The sequence below is a fragment of the Bos indicus x Bos taurus genome, chromosome 12 (genome assembly GCF_003369695.1).
Source record: "Bos indicus x Bos taurus breed Angus x Brahman F1 hybrid chromosome 12, Bos_hybrid_MaternalHap_v2.0, whole genome shotgun sequence".
NCBI classification, from domain to species: Eukaryota; Metazoa; Chordata; class Mammalia; order Artiodactyla; family Bovidae; genus Bos; species Bos indicus x Bos taurus.
This window is the reverse complement of record NC_040087.1, coordinates 35,995,764-36,020,195: the sequence shown is the minus strand read 5'-3', so window position 1 is coordinate 36,020,195 and position 24,432 is coordinate 35,995,764. Positions and strand designations below refer to the sequence as shown.

The window sequence follows — 24,432 nt, the reverse complement described above, 5'->3', positions numbered from 1 at the left end:
GCATGTAATAAACATTCAGGTTTTTATGCATATGTTCAATTCTCCAGGGCTATTCCTACCTACTCAATAAGGAATAAAAATTACATATATATATATATGAAAAAGATATGAAGCGCTATTCTTTTCTTTACTAAAACCCAAACATTAATATTGACCATGCCAGCCAAAGAAACTACTTAAGTTTTAAAACAAAGTAGCATCCAATCTCAGAGAAGGCAATGGCACCCCACTCCAGTACTCTTGCCTGGAAAATCCCATGGAAGGAGGAGCCTGGTAGGCTGCAGTCCATGGGGTGGCTAAGAGTCGGCACGATTGAGCAGCTTCACTTTCACTTTTCACTTTCATGCATTGGAGAAGGAAATGGCAACCCACTCCAGTGTTCTTGCCTGGAGAATCCCAGGGATGGGGGAGCCTGGTGGGCTGCCGTCTATGGGGTCGCACGGAGTCAGACATGACTGAAGTGACTTAGCAGCAGCAGCATCCGATCTAAGCACTGATCCAATTCTCCAAGTCGAAGTATTTTATAATTACATGATACCACTACTAAAGCCAGAAAGATATTTACATGTTTTATGACATCGTCATTTTTCCAAGAATTACTCCAAGAAACTGCATTTTTAAAATATTCTAATTAAAATTTCCTCTTTACTCCAATCCAAGCTATATCCACAAATAAAGACTGGTACATACATAGCAGTACTTAAATTTTAAACTACTGAATCTACAAGCAGCAAAACAACCCAATTAAAAAAAAAAAAACAATCATACAGATTCAAATTCTTAATGTTAACTGAATAACTTCTGTGTTCAAAGCTGTAAAATTGTGAAAAGTAGAAAATTTCAACCTAGAAATTGGTCTGTCTAGAAAATGGTCCCATTATACTGTAGTAAAAACAAACCTAAATGAAATTAAGGAACGGCATAAAAATATATACAGTGTTACAGGAGTCAAAAAAATATTATATTGCAGGAGTGAAAAATAACATGTTTAATTTATAATTACAAATGTATTATCAAAGAACATGACTTCCTCTAAGGAGAAATAAGGTATGAAATTAAAATGACAGCTTCTAATTGATGAAGAGTTGGCATATTCTTCAAACTCTTAAAAATATATTCCTATGCATGTTATAATATTATGATCAATTTGAAAGCTAACAAAGAAAAACATGATCAAACATAATAGGTCTTTTGCTACATTAAAAAATATATACTATTCAAGACAAAATAAGTATTTATTTTATACTCCGAAGCAGCTACTATTTGTTGTGTTGGAATATTCCTAACAGGAATATTAGAAAGAAGTGAGAGGTGGCATCTTAAAACAAACCAAGTAAACCTACATGACTTTTATTACTCAGGCAAGCTGAACACTTACCATGTGATTCCTCCCTTTACACTGAACAGGGAAATAAGAGAAGCACATAAGAGGGCCTAATTTCAAAGCTTTTAAAAACAAAAACAAACATTAAAATTGTTCAACAAATTTTTCCAGAGACAGTTTTGAAAGTAAATGAAGAATAACTGATGCAACAATGGCCTCGATGTTTTACTATTAATACAAACCACTTAAGACCAGTAAAGAGCTTTTGTTAATATTTCTTTAGTGCCTGATTAGCCTGATTAGTTTATACTAACAAGCATTATGAAGCTAGGAACCAAATAAAACTGAGACCAAAATGATGAAAAATTTATCTATTCATAGTTTCTTATCTCAGAAAAAACTAAAAATAGAATGAAGACTGTATTTTCCCCTACATATTAAATATCATTGCTACATACTATTTTAAATGATTCCTTTCCAAAAAAAATTAAGAACATACTAACTTTGGGGCCTAACATGACTATTAATTAAAAAGAAAAAATCACCAATTCCAGCCCACTGTTCAGTAAACTTTTTCTGTAAAGAGTCAAAGAGTAAGTCTTTTAGGTTTTAATGGTCACAAATACTGTATAGTAGTCTTTTTTTTCCTTATCTATCAACACTTTAAAAATGTAAACACCATTCTCAGCTCTGCAGTAGGGTGGTACAAAAATGGGTGGAGGTTCCAGGCTTCCTTTGCAGACCTGTACTCCACCCAAATTAATCCTATGATGCTTCAAATATGTAAAACATTCTTTTGGTAACTATTTAAAACTCTATGTTAAAATATTTAATCATCTAACTTTTCTGACAGCATAATCGTATCAAATAATAAATGAGCTACTTCTGAAATTCCACTAAACCTGCCATACTTTTAAATATCTAATTTATTTATTCTCAAAGTTCCCTGGCTATTACATCTTACCCACCATTAAAATGAATTTGAAACATTCCAATGTTTTAAGTATTTGCAGAATTTCAATTTTAAACTGTAGCAAGATTTCTAAATAGTTTTTGCATTAAAAGTGAAAACTATCTGTCCTTCATTAATTATGCCTACCACTTGGACATATTAAAAAATATTGATGTAGGTTTTTAAAAACTGTGAAATTTCAAAGAATCAGAGTTTGTAATCAAGCTTTCGATGTAGCCAACTTAAGTTTAACAGAACATAGTAATCATTTCCTTCTGGTCCCTTAATGACTTAAATCATTAGACACAGCTACATAGTTGCTCCAAGGACATAAAGTTCATGCCAGAAAAATTTTAAGAAAGCTAATCCCACCGGTTTAACTATAGACAAGCACTTTAGAAACTGATATACTGAGGTACACAGAAGAACTAGGAAGAATTTCCTAGTCATCAATGGAATGAAATAAAATTTCTCTAAAAAATGTATCACATGTACTTTTCTATATTTTAAGATTAAAACACTTTACTACTTTTCAAAATATACACATTTGGGAACATTTTTAAATTCCACATTCTTTTACCACTGTAAAATATTCTCACATTGATAAATCCAACAAATTTATATTAAAATTTAACAGTGAAAAAGAAGACCACAATTTTAAAATGTCACTATGTAAGTATTATGTACCCAAGAAGAAAAGAGAATTGCAATAAAGCTAGAAATTACTAAAAAAAAAAACCCAATGCTCAGAAAACTTACTCAACTAATTTGCTAATGGGATTTAAAAATCTATTAACTTTTAGTGTGATTATAAATAACAAAAAATTTTCTAAGGGAATTTAAATAAAAATGTAATTTTCATTCAAAGGATATTTACTTGATGGAAGGCAAAATAAAAAGTTCTTGATTATTATTCTACTTAGGATTTACTTTGCTGTATTCATTTTAATTTAAAAAGCTTTAAAATTTTTCAGGGACAGAGACAGTCAGAAAAAAAAGGCCCCGGTGATTTGAATTACTACATTTAGCCTCAGAAACTTTAGAATCATGGCTTTAAAACAGAGAAAAAAATATTGGTAAGTATTTTTTAGAGTCAGTTGTTAAGCTGGCATTCATCTAAGGTGAAGAACAAGACTCTGTTATTTAGAACCTGTGGGTTATAACACATTTGAAGTATCCTTTTTTGCCCTACCATTTTGCCTCCCTAAAACAAAAACCTGAGTCAGATAAAGTCTCTAAAACTAACTTCCAGTTTGTAAGAAACTCAGGCATAAAAAAACTTGTTGAACATCACTGCCAGGATATAATCAACAAGATCCAGGATGTGAAATATTCTTTATGACGGGCTGTTTCTTTAAAAATAAAAACAGTAAGGAAACAATGGAAAAAAAGAAAAAGAAAGAAAACCTACAGATTAAAAAAGAATGGATGCATCAACCCATTTGAAGAAACCAAATAATTTTTTTAAAAGATTGAAGACTTGGACAAATTGGGGCTTTTACTACTTAAGTAACTGACATCTTTTAAAGTATGATAAAGAAATTTTTTGAGAGTCCTTATCTTTTATAGGTCTACACTCACATAAAATTATATGAAGTCAAGGTTTTCATATCAAAAATTTCAGGATTACTTAAAGATGAAAAAGATCAGCCAAGTACTAATAACTGTTATGGCTGACTAATAAGCATATACTACTCTACTTTTCTATATGTCTAAAATCTTCCAAACTAAAGAACTGACATCAATTAATGGTGAACATCAGTCAAGTGGAGATGATGGGATTTATCAAGATTCCTAATTTAGCAACAATTAAAAAATGATAAAGTGAAATAAAGCACAATTTAATATCCATTTCATAAAGCATGATTATCTTCAGAAACTAATTTTGGTTTACTACCTGTAAGAGGTTAAGAAACTTGTTAGTTTACCATAAACATGACGATTCAGAAAGATTAGAAAATACAGTACTACATAAAGCAGTGTATAAAGAATTCTAAGTATACATCGTCCACCTGACAATATAAAATCACTTTAGTTAACTAGTACTTTACTTACATTTTCCATATAGTTTGGCTTAAAGCCCTCCTGCTGTCGCCTCAGCTCCTCCTGTTCTCTGTGTCGGATCATTTCCTCTTCACGACGACGGTGCTCTTCCTCATGCCTGAGAGATTTGTAAATAAAAACTCAGGGTGTGACATATAAGCCATAACCAGATATCTTATTTCAGGCAAAAAAAATCATTAATGTGTATCATGTATTTATACATTATGCCAGTCTTTGATAATGAGTGGCTTATCAAATTTATCTTCCTTTTATTTTGCTCTAACCTCTAATAAATCAAACAAACCAATGAAATGGCAATTATCTAGGGTAAATTAAAAAAAAAGTAAAATAACAGCATCCTAGCTATATGCTTACAGTCAAAAAAAATCCAGCCTCCAAAAGCTCAAACTAGTACTCTATTACGGAACAAAGAAAAAGCCTGGGATTCACCATTGGCAAAGCAGTTAGTACCAACCATTGCAAATTACCACACTGCTGAGACAAAAATCCTACTATGTACAGAAGGAAGCCTTCACAAGCCCCCTCTCCCTCATTGCATCAACCCACTGAGGAAATCTCCTGGGAGCAGGTATCTATATACCACCTATTTTTGTAAATTTTGGAACAATCGTTCACTCACTGTCTGTGGCTACCTCTGGGTTAGAGCACTGTTAAATAGTTGAGACAGAGACCATATGACATGGAAAGCCTAAAATATTTACGAAGGAGCCCTTTCCCAGAAAATGTTTGCCAACCTCTGCCCCAAAGGTATATTCAAGCACGGAACAACAAAAATCCAATGTGTATGTAAAGGATTACTATTAAATAATAATTAGTTGTAATATGATCAAGAGGGAAACTCACAAAATATTAATATTATTGAAAATATTATCTCAAAATATTGAAATACATTGAAAATATAATAATATTTAAGACATCATGCTATTGCACACTTAAAAGACTACAGTATAGTACAAAGGTGACTCTTTATTGAGGTATTCTCTTGATTGTGGTAGCCTGGAACCAAACCCACACTAACTCTTTGTTATGCCTGTATTACTGCAGTATTCATTCCTTGGTAATTTTCTCTCAGGCTCCTTTCCTATTTATTATTTGGATTCTACTTCTAACAACTAAGGAAAAGCTGTCCATTCTCCTCCGTTTATTTACTTATTCATTAAATTACTTTTATCACCACAGACTCATGGGTATTTGACCTGAATAAATATCATTTGACAAATGTACAACCTATCATTTCTTATTTTGTTGTTGAAATTGTTCCAACTTTGGCCTTTAGGAGCGTCTTCAGTTTAGCTCCTGTGTTCTTTCAACAGGCCTGAGCTTAGTTCAAGGACTTCCCTTCACTCTGGCACAACATCAGTCAACTTGGACTTTTTAATACTGGAATCAGCCACTTTTCCAAAAAGCCCTGGTTCCTTTTATTGGAGAATGATATTCAGAAACAAAAATCTGGGCATTATTCCCGAGGCATCACTGCTTCTGGGTAGACAGAGCTAGGAAATATATGTATGTATACATATGAACCCACATATATACACATCTATATATATACACATCTGTATTTCTGTATTTGTCTAGACTAAACGGCACTCAGTTCACACTGATACTGATCCCCACTGAACATGACAGGATTCATTTTCATTTTAGCCTTTCCGCCTTCTTTCTTTCTCCAACAATGAGAAACCTCAGGTCATATTTACCTAATTTATTCATTTAAGAAAGTATATACATTATTCTCAATAAAGTCTTGATCAAAAGGGAAAAAAGTAGTTTCAGAATTGCAAACCTATATCCTCTATATATTTTTTCATTATGGTTTATCACAGGATACTGAATATAATTCCCTGTACTATTCAGTAGGACCCTATTGTTTGTTTATTCTATACATAATATTTTGCATCCCACACTGCTTACTTTTAATTACTTATTATTTCAGCATAAGTAAAGGGCACTAATTTTAAAAGCCTAGCTGTAAAGGATAAATGTAAAAGGAGAAAGCTAGATTCAGAAAGGTTTATTTTAGAAGAGAGGAGGTTTCCTTTTATTTGGACAAGTAGAGACTTAAACACAATTACACAAAACAGAAAAAAGCAGTAAGAAAGAAACTGAGGATGTCCCTAGTGGTAAAGAATCCACTTGCCAATGCAGGGGACATGGGGGTTCAACCCCTGGTTCGGGATGATTCCACATGCCACAGAGCAACTGAGCCCACGTGCCACAACTACTGAGCCCGCACCCTAGAGCCTGTGCTCCACAACAAGAAAAGGCACAACAACAAGAAAAACGTGCACTGCAACTAGAAACTAGCGCCTTCTCTCTGCAACTTGAGAAAGCCCATGGACACCAACAAAGACCCCAGTGCAGCAATCAATCAATAAATAAATAAAAATTGTTTTAAGAAAAGAAAAGACACTGAAAATGGCCCCTCGGGAAAGGAGTTAATTGGGAGTTTCTTTTACAACAGTGGTTTCCTAACTTTAGAATGCCTCAGAGTCACCTGGAAGGTTTATCACAACACAGGTGAGTCAGCTTATGACTCAGCAGTACTGAGGCTAAGATGCTGATGCGGCCTGCCAAGTACTATAAATTGAGAGTAAGTAGGTTAGGGTACGGAGAAGGCAATGGCACCCCACTCCAGTACTCTTGCCTGGAAAATCCCATGGACGGAGGAACCTGGTAGGCTGCAGTCCATGGAGTCACTAAGAGTCGGACACGACTGAGCGACTTCACTTTTACTTTTCACTTTCATGCACTGGAGAAGGAAATGGCAACCCAATCCAGTGTTCTTGCCTGGAGAATCTCAGGGACAGGGGAGCCTGGTGGGCTGCCGTCTATGGGGTCGCACAGAGTTGGGACATGACTGAAGTGACTTAGCAGCAGCAGCAGGTTAGAGTAAAATCAGAGTAGTCCTAATACAGAAACACACATACACTGGTATCATCAGGTACAAAGTTGAAAAAAATATACTATACGAATATACCATCTACCTCCAGACCCTGAGGACACGTCAAACTCATTAATAGCTTTTCACTTTCTTTCATTTCCCATGATCACCTTACTTCCCATCACAGCACTTAGTACTTTAACGGCACTTTCAAAACAAAATTTTAAGCTTGCTTTAATCTATCATAGCCGTGCTTACAATTCCTAATTAAGACTGTTGAAACATGTAAGAGTAATATTTATCTTGTATTTTACAATTAAATCTTGCAGATGCAAGAAAAATTGTTACTATTTCTTTCCACATCTTAGATCAACTACTCCCTTAAACTTCCTTCCTTAACCTAAAAGATTTTAAGTTGCCCGTCTATCATGTACTGAGATCTCTGATGCTCATATTGTTTTCACCGTGGATTCCACCACCAGATTATCTTTTTTAAGTAAATTATCAGAAGAACAAAAATGAATAATGGCATTCAAACCAGTCTTAAACACATGGAAAAATCAAAACTAAGAATGCAAATATATGCATCTATAGAAAAACAGTCCAGTAAAGCACAGTCCATTTTTACAATAAATTGTATGAAATAATGCCTAAGCCCTCTAAGTTCACAGTGTCTGTGAAGTGTCCACAACTGGCTAGAAACAATCATATTGATAGAATAATGAATTATGGGAGACTGTTAGTAATCCAAATAACTGTAGTCAAAAATGGACAATTCTGTTATTAATATTAAATACAACTTGTCAATAACAGACATTGGAGTTTTATTAATAACATACGCAATAAAAGCTACATATATTCATATATATGTTATAACGATGTTCTTTACCTCAGCTGTATTTGCTTTCGTTTTTGTAGCTCTTGATTTCTGAGTTCTTCCAAACGTCTGAGTTCCTCTTGACGCCTCATTAAATCTACAAAATATTGACTACAGATTAATATTTTTAGCTTCTTCTTCTGTATTTTTACATCTATAAGCATAAAGGTTCTCCAAGACTGGCAATATATATAGTAACTTATTTATACTCATGCACCTAGCTTCTCTTTTTAAAGTCTTACCGCACCATTCTACAATGAAAAATTATAAGCTTGTAATGAACCAGATCAATATCATTCCTGGGCCCATTTCTTCAGGTATATGAAGAAAATAAAATCTACCCTTATGCTAAAAAATTAAAATGGGTAGTAACTGCTTTAACACAGGGTCTGGAACATACTAAAAATAGAATGAATAGCTACATTTTCATTTACACAGTTTTAAGCAATTACAATTTTTTTCAGCAGCAAGCTTGAAGCCCAAAATGATACCTTGGGAAGCATCAGCAGAGGGCAGATTAAGCATCAGACCAGGAACAGTAGGAAAAATGGGATTGGACACAGCATAAAACCCCAAAACATCCCTCCCAACACTATGAGCACGTTTCCTCCTGCATCAAGTCAGCGTCACATGAAGAAAAGAGGGGACAGTTCCTGAAAGGGGAAAAAGGGCTGAACACTGATGTGAACAAGCCCACTTTAAACAGGACAAGCATTCCCACTGTCACGAACTCATGTCACATTATCAAGAACAAGGCTTTCAGAGTGAAGCAACACAACGAAAGATGCCCATTTGAGAAGCAGTTGATAAACCTCCCAAGTGTTAAAAATATCTTTGTACTATCCTACCAAATTATACATGCATGCATGCACTAATAAATATATTTTAAAATATATATAAGTACTCCAGATAACACAATTATTGGTTTTCTTTTTCCTATAACCACGTTATCTCAAATTTCTAAAATGAACATAAATTATCTCAAATATTTCTTAATAAAATACTATATTCAGAATTCTTATAATCCTAATGGTTCAAGTTAAAATCCCACAGGCAAATAATTCTAACATCTTAACTATAACAACAGGGGCATCATAATTATAAAAAGGTAGTATTATCCTCCCTGAAGGTTAAAAAAGATTGAATTATGTATTAATTATGTAAACAAAAAAAGATTCAGACAGATTATATGGCTCTAGTCATCCAGGCATGATATGGTTCACTGGGATATATAGCCAAATCTCTCAGTATTCCAAAGCTCCTTCCAAAATGCCACATCCCAGACCTGGATGTTCAGTCTCAATTGAGAAACTTAAAAAAACAAAAATTAAAAAAAAAAATTGGGGGACTCTGCTCAAGGAAAGTCTATATGCACCAGGAACCAGGTGATTCAGATAACATTTAGCTATCTAAAAAACATGACGACAATGATCTTCTAACAGTTTTACCATTAACTGTGAACCTTACTAGCTCATCAGAACTGCTCAAGTGCCTTTTAACCACAGATCAGTTAAATCAAAATCTCTTGGGATGTGAACCAGCTATGAGTTTTTTCTTTTTTGAAGCTCCCTAGATGACTTCATTATACAACCAATATTGAGAGCCCATAACTGTCATATAATTTCTATAGCTGGTGAGACTGGTAAAGACCAAAAATATACAGTCTATTTATATTCCTAAGGGGAAATGCTTCAATAAGACAAAACATGGCAAGGCAAATATCTTACTATCATTAACTAAGAAGTCAATACAGTGTATCCTTTAACAATTTTATTGATTTTCTAGGTTTGCTGCTCTTAAAACAGGAACATACATAGTAATATAAAATACATAAAATATATAAAAATATAAAATATATAAAATATATATAATATATAAAAATATATACTATATTTTCTTCCATGAAAAGGAGTAAGAAAAGAGCATGAATATTTCCTGAAAACTGAATTTTCTTCTTTTAAGCTGGGCCAGTTAAGAAAGCTGCTTTGCCCTCTCAGATCATGCTTCCTCACCAGAACAGGGTACAATAATTAGCTCAAAGGATCTGACAATCAAATTATCTGATAAACACACTATCTAATATGAAGCAGGAGCACGATCAACTTACAACATTTTGTATCTTCCAAATTAATTCCTTTAAGTTGCTAATACCCAAAGTTTCTGAAATTTCACAAAAAGTTATATATTTGTATACCGCCATAATAATGTACTTCTGGAGGAAAGTATTACCCAAAAAATATGTAACCTGAGGTGTTTTTTATCCTTTAATCCAGTAAATAACACTCACAGGAATTCTTCTTAAAAAAAAAAAAATAATAATAATCCAGGAGGCTTCCCTGGTGGTCCAGTGGTAAAGAATCTGCCTGCCAATGCAGTGGACACAGTTGTTCAAACCCCACTCCAAGAAGATACCACATGCCATGGAGCAACTAAGCACTTGCACTACAACTTCTGAGCCTAGAACCCACAAGCCACAATTAATGAGCGCCTGTGAGCCACAACTACTAAAGCCTGTGTGCCCTGGAGCCCATGATGCGCAACTAGAGAAGCCAACACAATGAGAAGCCCACACACCACCACAAAGAGCAGCCCCGGCTCACCGACACTAGAGAAAGCCTACATGCAGCAACGAAGACCTAACACAACCAAAAGGAGGTATTTTTTCAAAGATTATAAATATAAATAAAATAATGAGTATTAAAAATAACAGGCAAGAAGAGTTACGACTGGAGGAGGGAAAGAAGATGGGAGATGGTAGAGCTGAGGAGTCGTCAGCAATAGGAAACAGGGCAAGCTGCAATTTCACTCACACTTGATGCAGATGGAACACATCTTTGAAAGCTTGCAACTTTAAGATTCCTATTGAGAGGACTTACCGTATATATTTAAACATACTAGTGTATGATATGAATGAGTTAAATTTTATTAGAAAAAGAGGGACTTTACAGAAACATTAGGTTTAGGGTACCAAAAGAAACCAAAAATATCTGACTAGTTTCTGTTATTTGCTGAGCTGGATTTTAACTTACTTGGCACCAGCAGTTATTCAGTGACTTGACTGAAACTGCTTCAAAAACATGAACTAATTGTGTTAGTCGCTCAGTCGTGTCCAACTCTTTGCAACCCCATGGACTGCAGCCCACCAAGCTCTTCTGTCCACGGAATTCTCCAGACCAGAATACTGGAGTGGGTTGCCATTTCCTTCTCCAAAACATGTAATGAACAGGCTAAAAAAAGCTAAAGTGGATTTTATACTAAAGAAAATGATAATCTACCATATAAAGATTTACAGATGAATGCTGACCAAATGGCTGATTCATGTCAATGTATGGCAAAAACCACTACAATAATGTAAAGTAATTAGCCTCCAATTAAAATAAATACATAAATAAAAGAAAATACTGGCTCTAGTATAAAGAATAGTTTAGAGGAGGCCAAGATTAGATGACATAAACTCCAATAAGAAAGCCTCTGCAAACTTCCCTGGTGGTCCAGTGGTTGAGACTCTGTGCTCTCAATGTAGGGTGCACAGGTTCAATCCCTGGTCAAGGAACTAAGATCCCAAACGCTGTACAGAAAAAAAAGACTAGTTGAGTCAGTAAAATTATTTCACACTTCACTTCATAAAAAATAAAAACAATGTATAAATATATAAAAGAAAGAAGGTTGCCACAGAAACCAGGCAGCTATCTGTAGCACCTTCATCTCTGACGGGCAGCCAAGAAAAGATAGATAAAGGTTCTGTTGTTATTGTTGTAGTCATTAAGTCGTGTCCAACTCTTTTGCGATCCCATGGACTGTAGCCCACCAGCTCCTCTGTCCATGGGATTTTCCAGGCAAGCATACTGGTGTAGGTTGCCATTTCCTCCTCCAGGGGAGATAAAGATTTAGTGAAATACTAAATTTAAAAAAAAAAGGCAAAAAATTTAAGAGCAAAGTAGAAAGCAATTAGATGCTTTAAAGAAATGCAAAATTCTGGCAATTCCCTGGTGGTTCAGTGGTTAGGACTGCACACTTTTACTGCATGAGCACAATTTCAATCCCTGGTCAGGAAGCTAAGATCCTGCAAACCACACAGCACAGCCAAAAAAAAAATTTAAAGGAAAAAATAAATAAAAAGTTTTATGGAAAATGGAAAAGTGATACGAAGAATCAGAAAAAATTACATGGAGTATTAACAGAAAAGAACAAAGGGGAGAGAGAATATTAAGCAGACATAATAAGAAACCTAGAAACAAGGATGGGAAAAAGTTAAGCTTCTGATATATACTTAAGCAGCTTGTCACATTAAGTATCTGACCAGTGAATATTAATAAATGTATGTTATGCATAACACCTGCTATGAGTGCTCTTAAAAATTCAGTTAACAACAAAAAAATCACACACACAAAAAATTCAGTTAGCCCTGTCTCAAGTGTTCAAAGTGTTCTTGCAAAATACTAAGAATTTAGTCTTCCTAAATTCCCATATCCATCAGCAAACCTGAAATCTTTTTCATCTCTGCCAAGGAACATCCATCTGTAATCTTTTGACACGTAATAAGAATCTTAAATAGTCAGCTTTTTTAATAATTTTTTTTTTTCATAAGAAAGTTCTCTCAGAAAAGCAAAAATTTTATTTCTAGTATTTTGAGTTTGAACTGTCTTGAAACTCTTAACTAGCAACTTCAATAGTAACAGTTATCAATGAGAAAAGTACCTTGCCGCATGAGCATCAGCTGGTGCTCGTGCCGGGCCGCTTCCATCTCCGCCTCCAGTTTCTCTTTGGCTTCTCGGATGTTTCTGTCAACCTGCTCGCGCTGCTGCTTCTCCATTTCATCCAGAGCCTTCCATCGAGATGCATACTCAAATTCAAATGTCCCAGGCTGAGCAAAACGTGGTGGCTGTTCTCTTTCCCTAAGTTTACATGAAAAGACATTAAAAGTTTTTAAACATATGTTTAAAAACTAAAACAACATCTAAGAACAACAAGCATTACCATTAACTAAGCCTGCATAGTGTTCATGGCACTATCTGAAAAGTAACCTCCAAGAAATACTTCACAGCAATGCTGTCAAGCACTTTAACAAGCCTAAGTTTAAGAAACTGCCCAAAGATGCCCAACTAATTAATAAGCAATAGAACCAGGATTCAAACCAAGACAACAAGATACTACAACCTGCACTCCCCAAATTACCACCTCCAATAAGGCCTTTTTGGTTTTCAATCAACAATTTTATATAAGGCAGTCTGTAACATATGAAGCAAATGTCCCCCAAGTTAATGGTCTGAAGTCAGATTTTTCTAAAAGTAATAACTTTTAGGGACAGTAATAAAGCAGAAACAGTTTGTTGAGTGTTATGTGCCAGGTTAATTGGCTACACCAAATAATACAGGCCTAATTTACTTCAAATTGTTTTACACTTGTTTGCCTTGCTAGACTGTAAACTCAATGAGTATATGAAATTCCTGTAAGCCACTGTACCTAAGTACCTAGCACATACCTAGCACATTGTACACATTTAGTATTGATTTCTTAAATGAATGAATGTATGACGGGGAAAAAAATCTTTTAAATGAAGACCTATGAATGTACCCAACATTCAAAGAATTTCAATTATTCAAAAGTATTTTTATAAGAACACAATTCTCACCCACCAATAAAACTACAGATGCCTTGTAATCATAAATTTTAACTTTTATTTGGGGATGGGGAGGGGAAGATGGTGGATGGGACAAAGTTGGGAGATAGAGGAGGAGGTTGTCACAGAGGGAAAACATAGTGACAAGAAACAGCTTCAAAGATATTCAGGGGGTAGATAAAATCAAAGTTAACCATGATCAAGGGATTCCAGACCTAAAAATAGACTTGGATCTTTTTCTTTTTAAAGCACTGACTGGAAAAGGGAAAGGAATAGAGAGATCCACCACCCACTAATTTTTCTGAAAGAACTGTTTATTAGTTAGCAGTTCCTAAGTCAGGTGTTGACTACAGTAATAAATATAAAAACTTCATTTTCTCCCAAAAGAAACACTATTAGAAACAATATGGATTTGGGGGCACCAGAGCTGAATTTGAATCTTGACTCTTAAGTTTCATGAATATTCCCTTCAGAGCATAACTCTTTAGCAGTAAAGTTTAAAAATATCATGAGATCATGTAATATTTGCTGGAATAATTAAGTCATTATATAAACAAGTTTGATTTTGGTTTTGTTTTTTTTTTCCAATAAACAAGTACAATCTATAAATTCTACTTCTTTTAACACCTTTATAATTTCAGTTCTCTAATTCCTGAATGCAAAAGGATGCTCTACTTAAAATCTGTAATAAGCTATAACCAGAAATCAAATGAATAGGAAATTAAATGTAAGCCTTTGAGAAACAGCATTTAAGAGAAATTTACATGGCTGAGTTACAACTGATTACTACCAATCCCTTGCTTCTAGGACACATTCTGCTGGGTGTCCCTCCCACTGCTCCCACTCAGTCTCTGTTGATTCCTTTTGACCTTCCCAACTTCTGTCAAATGAGCAATCTGGAGTTGGTCCTTTGACATTCTTTTCCATCACACTGGTAACTTGAGCCCAAACAGCACATCTGAATTCCAGACACAAATCCAACTATCTTGACAACAGATCCCAAAACAAGGTTCCTGATCCTACTCCCCCAAATCAACTCCTCCAGGTTCTCCATGTCAGTCACTAGCAAGTCTATACTTTCCAGTTACTTAGGCCAAAAACCTCATCATCACTCTTTTAACTCTCTTTCTCCCACATCTCCATATCCATCAGCAATATCCAATCTAGTTTCAAACCACATTCAGAATCTGACCACTTCTGGTCATCACCATTGTAACCACTTCCTGTCAGCAGGATCCTAAACTTACCCCCCCAATCCCACCATTGGCTCTTTATAATCTATTATAACAGAGCAGTTACAAAGCTGCTTTAAATTTAAAATTAAATCACTATCCTGCTTCTTCCTTTCACATGAATCACAGAAGTCAAAGTTAGTTCAATAGACCACAAGCCCCACAGTCTACACTCCTCCCACTATGTCCTAAATCCTCTTGATCGCTACAAGGCTCCCCATACTCACCCTGGTCCAGTTAACCTAGCCTCTTCACTGCACCTGCACCATGCCAGTCCTCCCCCAAAGCCTGCAGAGCCGTACCCCTCAGCTGACTGAGATCCCTATCCCATCTGGTGCCCTCACCTCCCACCCCCTTCCCCCCTACCCCCGCTTTCAAGTTGTGAATCAAATACTACCCTCACAAAAGCTTCCTTAACCACCTGTATAAAAAGAGGCACAATCTTCTGCTCCCCTACACCCACTTTTCCCTGGTTTTCTGCCATCTTTATTTTATTGTTTACCCCCTTCTTCCCAAGGGCTTCCATGATAGCTCAGTTGGTAAAGAATCTGCCTGCAATACCAGAGACCTTGGCTCAATTCCTGGGTCAGGAAGATCTGCTGGAGAAGGAACAGGCTACCTACTCTGCCACATAGCAAGAATTTCTGGTTTATTCTGTTCATTGATACATCTCCAACACCAGTTAAAAATAAGCACCCAGGGACTTCCCTGGTGGTCCAGTATTTAAGAATCTGTCCTGCAATGCAGGGGACGTGGGTTCAATCCCTGGTCGGGGAATTAAGATCTCAAATGTCGTGGAGCTACTAAAGCCCTCCAGTCACAACTATAGAATCTGTGTGCTACAACAAAAGCCAAATCAATCAATAAAAAAGCACCCACATTTGTCATTTAAATCAACTACAAGGAGAAAACCAGTCTAAAATCAAAGAGTGCTATTAAAACGTGTAAAACGTTATTTTGAACACAAACTATCAAATCTTAAAATCATAACCATTTTTTGGTCAGGATGAAGAGAAATAAATACTTTTATGCATACACCAATGAGTATAAATTGGTATAATATTTTGGGAGAACCATCTACCAGAATTAATCACCATTAAATATGCATACTGTTTGATCTTAGCATCATACCTCACTTTAGTGGTTTTAAATGGTATTTCTCACTACTTAGTGTATTTATTAAAACATTATTCTTTGGTTCAGTATTTATTGTGTAGCCCTGCCACTAGAAATGTAAGCATCATGAGGGCACTGGCAGCATCTAGGACAGTGCCTAGCACAAAGGCAGTCCAATATTTAGGTTCATGCACGCAAATATTACAGTGTTTTTTGTTTTTCAGTCACATCACATAGCATGTGAGATCTTAGTTCTCTGACCAGGGATCAAACCAGCGGCCCCTGCTTTGGAAGCACAGAGTCTTAACTAATGGGATCATCAGGGAAGTTCACTACAGTCTTACTTATTATAACAACTTAGTAGTTAAGAACAACACAATGTATTCACACAGTCAGCTTACATAAAAATATCTGAACCACAATGAATGAAAAGTAATTGTTAAAAGGTTATTTTTCTTTTTCATCTCTAAGAATTCTTTGGAGAAGGAAATGGCAACCCACTCCAGTATTCCTGCCTGGAAAAATCCCATAGACAGAGGAGCCTGACAGTCTGTAGTCCATGGGGTTGAGCAGGACACGACTGACAGAGCATGCATGCATACACACACACACAACTTTGGTAGATACCACAGATTAATAAACTTTTAAAAAAAGAAGAATTCTTACCCTTTCCCAAGTTCTTTAACTAGAATCATCTTTCTACTCCTGACAAAGTCTCCTCTTAATTCATAATATACCTGTAGCATACTCAATACAGAAACTTTTGCATCTAAAATTCACTGTTTCTCTGGCATAGGTACTACAGACAGTATACGCTTATGGAACCCACCCATGCCCCAGTTATAAAAGTTGAACTTTTCGAAGTCAAGTTAACCTTTTAACAATATACACAAGAAAACTAGCATTCCATGTAGACCAGCCCACTCTATTAACCAGATTGTTACTGGCTAACAAGACTAAATAAAACACCTTATAATCCAACAATATTCAATAACAAATGTAAAGTAATAAACACCCTTGAAAGCACATTCTAAATTTATCAGAATTTATCTTCTTATAAAATCTTACTTATGATACTGCTGAGTTTTCTGCATTAGTTTCTCTGGCAAACCATCTTCATCATCAAACTGTTCCATGGGCTCCACAATGACCGGACGAGGGGTCCTGGACAGGTAAAAAGCATTAATAAGAATTAAAACAGTATCTAGAACTAAAATCCTCCTAGAAATCTTTTATAATAATTCCAAGATACATACTTGGAAAATTTATCTGAGAAAAAAGTCTTAGTAAGTATCACATATACACACAAAATCAGTCAATAAACACTGGCTGCACCAACACAGGTGAACATATAAGTCAAAGATGAGTGCTTATTTTTAGAGCATGGAGTCTATTCGGGACCACAGAAAAAAACATCAACATAGACCTGCCTGACCACTGCAGTTAACTTCTACAAAGAGCAACGCAGAGGAGCAAGTACCCAACTCTACTGTGTGTCTCATCCACACGCATACCGGGACCCCCATCCCCTCCATGGCCTCAAACTCACAACTCCACCCAGCTCCCAACCTTCCATTGTCCAACCAGTCTCAAAAGGAAAAGTCTTTCTAAAACTTAAAATATATCAGCCTAAAAGATATCAGTCAAGCAAAAGGGAAGGGGGTGTAGAGGGGCAGCCAGAAGCAACACAATCAAGGAAGAAATGGGGTGTGGGGACAAGAAGAGTAGATGATCAAAGAGCTGACCTGGAAACCCTCCTTCTGTATTGTTTTCCTAAGGAAGGGAAGGCTCACTGAGGAAAGACAAGAGAAATAAGTGGAGGAGATGACATACTAATATTAAAGTTTCCTTGCTATCAGTCTCTCAGCATGAAAGCAAGTCTGAAAAATGAACAGAGATGCTTTAAAGAGAAAAAAAATCATGGCTAACTTCTGAGGTGTTAACAGAGGAGCTAGAGAGGTGAAGGAGCTTTCAGGGTTCAAAATATTTCTTTCCCTTTATAAAGACCCAGAGATTAACAGAGACTAAATCCTTCTCTATATGGAAAGTAAAGCTATACAATGGTCACATAAAAAATTATTCCTGAGCTAGTGAGACATTTGATAGAGAAAAAGAATTACAAGCACGTGTAGAATACCTCGGAGTAATGAAAACAATGCAATTAGAAACCTCAGGTAAAGTGAGTGGAAACCCAAAAGAAAAGGAACTTACAGGCCTCATTCTCCAGTCTGAGACCTCATGTCCAAGAAGTAAAAACAGAAATGTAATAAAGAATGAGTAAATACAGCCTCAGAGAGTTCACACAACTCAGTGAAGTTTGAGAAAGCAGCTGAGAACTGAACCCACCCAGCCGACAGGAGGATGTGGTACTTCTAAGAGGACCCAAAAGGGCCCAAGGACAAAAGGAAGACACATCATACGGACCACTTACCCCCCTAGAAGCTGAGGCAGGGCCACCAACATTCAAAGAGTAATAGAGCCAGGTAAGAACTACACCTGAGTAATTAAGTGTTATACAATTCCAACTTCAGGGACTTCCCTGGAGGTCCAGTGGTTAAGACTCTATGCTCCCAACACACTGGGGGAAGGGTTCAACCCCTGGTTAGGGAACTAAGATCCCAGATGCTGCAAGGCTTGGCCAAGAAAAAAAAATTCAATTTCAACATAAATGTGGCCACTAGATACTTTTCTACAAGTTCTCTAGCAGAGAACTTGACAAACACACACTAATGTTATATATTTACATCTTATTTCCACTATTCCATTTCTCAAGAGATACACGAGTGAGTAAGGATCACACAACCATTCATCATATTAAGACCATGCATGTTGTATACAAGGGACATCTTTAAGGGACCGTGTCTTGTTTTATTGGGATACGTGCTAAAATGTGAACATTTATGGTTTCACTGTATGCACCATTCCTGTGTCCAACCGACTTTGTTTATTTAAGTTTTAAACTTAACATAAGGACTCCAAGTTCTCACTGCTGAGGACCTAGGTTCAATCTTTGATGAGGGAACTAAGAATCCACACCCCCAAGATTTGGGCAATGTGGCAAAAAAAAGAAAGAAGGAAAAGCTAACTTAAATTTTGTCTATAGGACTTTCCTGGTGGCTCAGTAAGTAAAGAATCTGCCTGCCAATGCAGGAGACACAGGTTTGAGCCCTGATCCAGGAAGATCCTACAGGCCCTGGAGCAACTGAGCCAATGCACCACAACTACTGAGCCTATGTTCTAGAGCTAGGGAGCTCCAACTACTGAAGCCCAAAATGCACCACCACTAGAGAAAAGCCCATGCAGCAACAAAGACCCAGCAGAGCCAAATAAGTAATTTTTAAAAATTTTGTTTATACATGTAATTATTTAATTTACTCCTTCTACAAACATAGGTAAATATTATATAGAAAAAAAGACTGACAACCATGTGTTAAATCTGGAATTGTTGTGATACCTTTTCCTTCTCACGCTGCCCCTAAATTAATCATTACCTTGACTGTAAAACTGATAAATGTTCAACTGTGAAAAAATTTAAACAATATAGTATTTTTATGTAAGAAAGTAAGACCCAGGACTTCTCTGGTGGTCCGGTGGCTAATACTCAGCATTCACAATGCAGGGTCCCGGGGTTCAATCTCTGCTCAAGAAACTAAATCCCACATGCCACAACTAAGACCTGGTGCAGCCAAATAAATAAATAAGTAACTTTTTTAAAAAGTATAAAATACATTGATAGGCAATGGAAAAATTTTTAATATTCAATTAAGATTAAATTCTGACATTCAATATTAAATAATATCAGGTAAGCGTTGTTTCCTCAGTGTGACAATTACACTGCAGTTCTGCAAGAGAATATTCAAAGGATATACATGCCAAGTACTGTAATTCAGTACTGTACTCTGCACCTGACTCAAATTAATTGGCAAAGAAAAAAGAAAAAAAAATATGTATGTATTTCCCATAATGAAAAAGCTATAGCAAAATGCTAACAATTAGTGAAGATAGGTAACATTTACACTAACATTAAAGGATTCTTTAAAGGGAAAATACCTTTCTCTAAATTGAAATTAAAAGACACATTTTCCTGTTTCTAAGGAAGCAATTCCCACAAAATTTTTAGGGTATAATTCGGAAAAGAGTAAGAACAGACCACTACATCTTCACTTAAGTTAACCTGCAATGATTCTTAAAACAACAACAAAAAAGTGAAAGAAAAATTCGAAAACTGAGCACTTTTCATTATCATTATGCCTCCTCAATTTGAGTTCTAAGCATGAGCACTTCTGCTGCTCTAGATATGATTCTAAAGTTTAAAGATGTGGGCATACCATTATAATAATAAATTTTTTAAATTAATTTTTAAACTTTACAAATTGTATTAGTTTTGCCAAATATCAAAATGAATCCGCCACAGGTATACATGTGTTCCCCATCCTGAACCCTCCTCCCTCCTACCTCCCCATACCATCCCTCTGGGTCATCCCAGTGCACTAGCTCCAAGCATCCAGTATCGTGCATCGAACCTGGACTGGCAACTCGTTTCATACATGATATTATACATGTTTCAATGCCATTCTCCCAAATCTTCCCACCCTCTCCCTCTATGATCCAGCAATCCCACTGCTGGGCATACGCACTGAGGAAACCAGAAGGGAAAGAGACACGTGTACCCCAATGTTCATCGCAGCACTGTTTATAATAGCCAGGACATGGAAGCAACCCAGATGTCCATCAGCAGATGAATGGATAAGAAAGCTGTGGTACGTATACACAATGGAGTATTACTCAGCCATTAAAAAGAATACATTTGAATCGTTCTAATGAGGTGGATGAAACTAGAGCCTATTATACAGAGTGAAGTAAGCCAGAAAGAAAAACACCAATACAGTATACTAACGCATATATATGGAATTTAGAAAGATGGTAACAATAACCCTGTGTACGAGACAGCAAAAGAGACACTGATGTATATCATCATAAATTTTTAATTTTCCCTTTTTATTTTTCTGCCTCGTTAGTAATTTCAAAACAGCATAGATACATAACTTATACATACTTTTTCAACTATGTGTTAATCATTATACATACTGTATACAAAGCTGTTTATCTAAAGCCATGTACAGTATACATTTTATGACAATTTAGAGATATTTTCAAGAGAAATCTTAATTATAAAAGATGTCTACATTTCGAAACAAAATCCCTGTAATATCACCTTTATAAATCACTTGTATTAACTAAGATATGTGAGATTCAGTTAGTCAATAAATCTGATCACCTAACAGGTTCCAAGACTAGTTGGAGCTAGGGATCCAAGGATAAACAAAACAATCCCTACAAGTCTTCTAAAAACTGCTCCCGCCCCTACATGAGAAAATAAAAAGATCATTTTAGGGCCAAGAAAAAACCACACTGTCAGAAGGAATAAGAGAGAAGCCACTTTAGATAAGGCAGTCAGGAAAATCCTCTCTATAAATCAACACTTCAACTGAGACCAAGTATTCAAACAGCAGGGAGGACATCTGGAGCTCCATGAGAAGGTTTAACAAAAGACCTGAGCAAGAAGAATCTACAGAAAGTATAAACCACTCCACCTGTGGCATACTGTAAGAAGCAAGGAATTTGGCATCAGACTGAACTCCACCATTTATTAGCTGTGAAATCTTAAGCAAATTACTTAACATCTCTGAGTCAATTTTCTTATCTGAAAAATGGGACGAATAATAACCAGTTCTCCAGAAATCCAAGTGATCGTGATTAAGAAATAAGACAGATAAAATGTTCAACACCTTGCCCATTCCCTCTAAGTGCTGTGTGTTAAGTGTTAGTCAATCAGTCATGTCTGATTCTTTGTGATCCAGGGACTGTAGCCAGCCAGGCTCCTCTGTCCATGGAATTCTCCAGGCAAGAATACTGAACCAGGAGAAGGAAATGGCAACCCACTCCAGTTTTCTTGCCTGGAAAATCCCAGGGACAGAGGAGCCTGGTGGGCTACAGTCCATAGGGTTGCAAAGAGTCAGACATGACTGAGCGACTTCACTTTCACTTAAAATCACTGCAGATAGTGACTGCAGCCATGAAATCTAAAAAAAAATTTTTTTAATAAAAATAATAAAAAAAAAGAATACTGCAGCGGATCACCATTTCCTTCTCCAGGGGATTTTCCCAACCCAGGGATTGAATCCAGGTCTCTTGAATTGCAGGTGGATTCTTTACCATCTGAGCCACCATGGAAGCCCTCAAAACTGTATATAAATTTTTTTTTATATAAAAGTTAATTGAGTGGTCTTCTGGGGGAATCTGATGCATCACCAGTGTATTACAACTGGACCACTAATCTTGTAGCTTCATCAACATTAACTGGTATATTTTCACGACACTGCTGAGAAACCAACTGTTTCTGCAGCAGCTCAAAGCAAAGGCCTTTTGAGAAGGCCTTTGTTTATCCTCTTTGTTATCCTCTTGTTTATCTACAAAAGCTTTATTCACTGTTAACTTTTTCAGCATTCACAATGTTTATATTCTTAAAGATTAGTGGTAACAGGTTTTACTTTATTTTTAACCTTAAAGCTTTTTTGGCTAGTTATGTGGAATACATTTCTGGACTTCTGCCCTTTTAGTTTGTTCTTGGCCATCATCAGACCTCCAAGATCCTTGTGCAGCTGCTCAAGTTCCAGGTGATGCCATCTGCATGTCATTTATAAAGTATTCTAAAAGCTACCTGTAAGAAATACTTTGGCCACCTGAGGTGAACGGCTGACTCACTGGAAAAGACCCTGATGCTAGGAAAGACTGAAAGCAAAAGAAGAGGGCACCAGAGGATGAGACAGTTGTATGGCATCATGGACTCAATGGACGTTAATCTGAGCAAACTCTAGGAATTAGTGAAGGACAAGGAAGCCTGGCATGCTGCAGTCCACGGAGTCACAAATGTCTGACACGACTTAGTGACTGAACAAGAAGAAATAGTTAAATATTTATCAGTGCCCGATTATGACTTTAACTAGCAGCAATTAATCAAAGCTTACAGCAGAAAATATATACTAACTACATGCCTTGCCTACTGCTTTAGGACTTACCTTCCTTCACTCTTTAAATAACTATTGCAAACTTACTAAGAATCCAGGAAAATACCAGAATACAAGTGTCAGGATTACAGTGTTAAACGAGACATAGTCCCTACCCCAGGGGAGCTTACATTCTAGGTAGAGAATGCAACCTTAAGTGCTATGAAGAAAAGTTAAGTTGGAGAGTAAAGCATTAGGCTATTTTAACGTAAAACAGTCAGCTTCCCTTAAGAGATAATATCTTACCAAAATGTGAATGAAATGTGAGGGCAAGACCTGTGATGACAGGGAAAGAGATCATCTCTCTAAAGGAAAGGGAATGGGAACAAGACCAAAGTCTCTAAGAGAACAAGCTGGCAGAGCTGTAAAATGTCTGCTCTACAAGAGCTTCAGCACAAATGCTTAACTGTCAAAAACAAACTGAAAAATGCTTCACAAGTCACCAAACTAAGCTCCCTGGAGGTAGAAAACAATTTTTCTACATTGTCTTTGTATCCAATTCCCCAAACCCTAAATATTTGAATGATTCCAATCAATAGCTCAAGTGCCAGAGCTAAAAGAAATCCATTCAATAATCAACTTAGGAACTTCTACAAATTCAGTCTGAAGACTAAGAATGCACATTGAGAACTTTCTTGTGGACAAACTGAAAGGAAAGCCATGTTAATATGGCAACAGGTTTAATGACCACTATAATTACTTTAAAATATTTTTAAGTAAATGGAGAAACACATCACGTTCATGGATTGGAAAAGGGCTGATACTGTGAAGATGTTAATGTTCCCCAGAATGATCTGTAGATTCAAAGCAATTTCAACCAAAAGCCCAGCAGAACTTTTTTAATTGACAAGCTGATTTTAAAATCAGTAAGGATATACAAAGAAATGATAATAACCAGAACAATTAAAAAAAAAAAAGAATAAAGTTGGATGCTACTATCTGACTTCAAAGTCTAGTATAAGGTAATTAAGAAGTACAGTAACAGCATAATAGACATACCGATCAAGAAAACAGGAAAGAGAGCAAATTTGTTTCCAGTTATTTGATAAAGGTAAAAGGTAACAAAGGGAAAATCATAACCTTCTCAATTAATGGTGCCAGAACATTAAAGCAATGAACTGCTACCTCACATCATACTCAAAACGTATCACAGGTTTAAACAAAAAGCTACAAAATTTCTCAAGAAAATACGAGAAAGCTTTGCTACTTTAGGAAAGGCAAAGATTTCATACACAAAAATTCCAAGGAACAAACCAAGTAAGAAAATAAATTGATAAACTGGACTTCACAAAATAG

At 36.0% G+C, this 24,432-nt stretch overlaps 1 protein-coding gene across 6 annotated transcripts in view; it reads right to left on the bottom strand.

Annotated features, from left to right (window-relative positions):
- The window catches only part of PSPC1 (paraspeckle component 1), a 77,135-nt gene that overhangs the window by 46,349 nt on the left and 6,354 nt on the right, over positions 1-24,432 (bottom strand). For 5 of the 6 annotated variants that reach the window (XR_003513812.1, XR_003513813.1, XR_003513811.1 and 2 more), the window contains exons 3-6: positions 17,138-17,233; positions 12,800-12,996; positions 8,114-8,198; positions 4,332-4,437 (exon numbers count right to left, since the gene is read on the bottom strand). Coding sequence is in view for 3 of the 6 variants with exons in the window: in XM_027557646.1 (XP_027413447.1) it covers positions 4,332-4,437; positions 8,114-8,198; positions 12,800-12,996; positions 17,138-17,233 (484 nt within the window). In the remaining 3 variants the exon portion in view is untranslated. Of the gene's footprint in view, positions 1-415; positions 1,400-4,331; positions 4,438-8,113; positions 8,199-12,799; positions 12,997-17,137; positions 17,234-24,432 lie in introns of those variants that run through there. The other variant, XM_027557645.1, reaches the window with a different exon arrangement.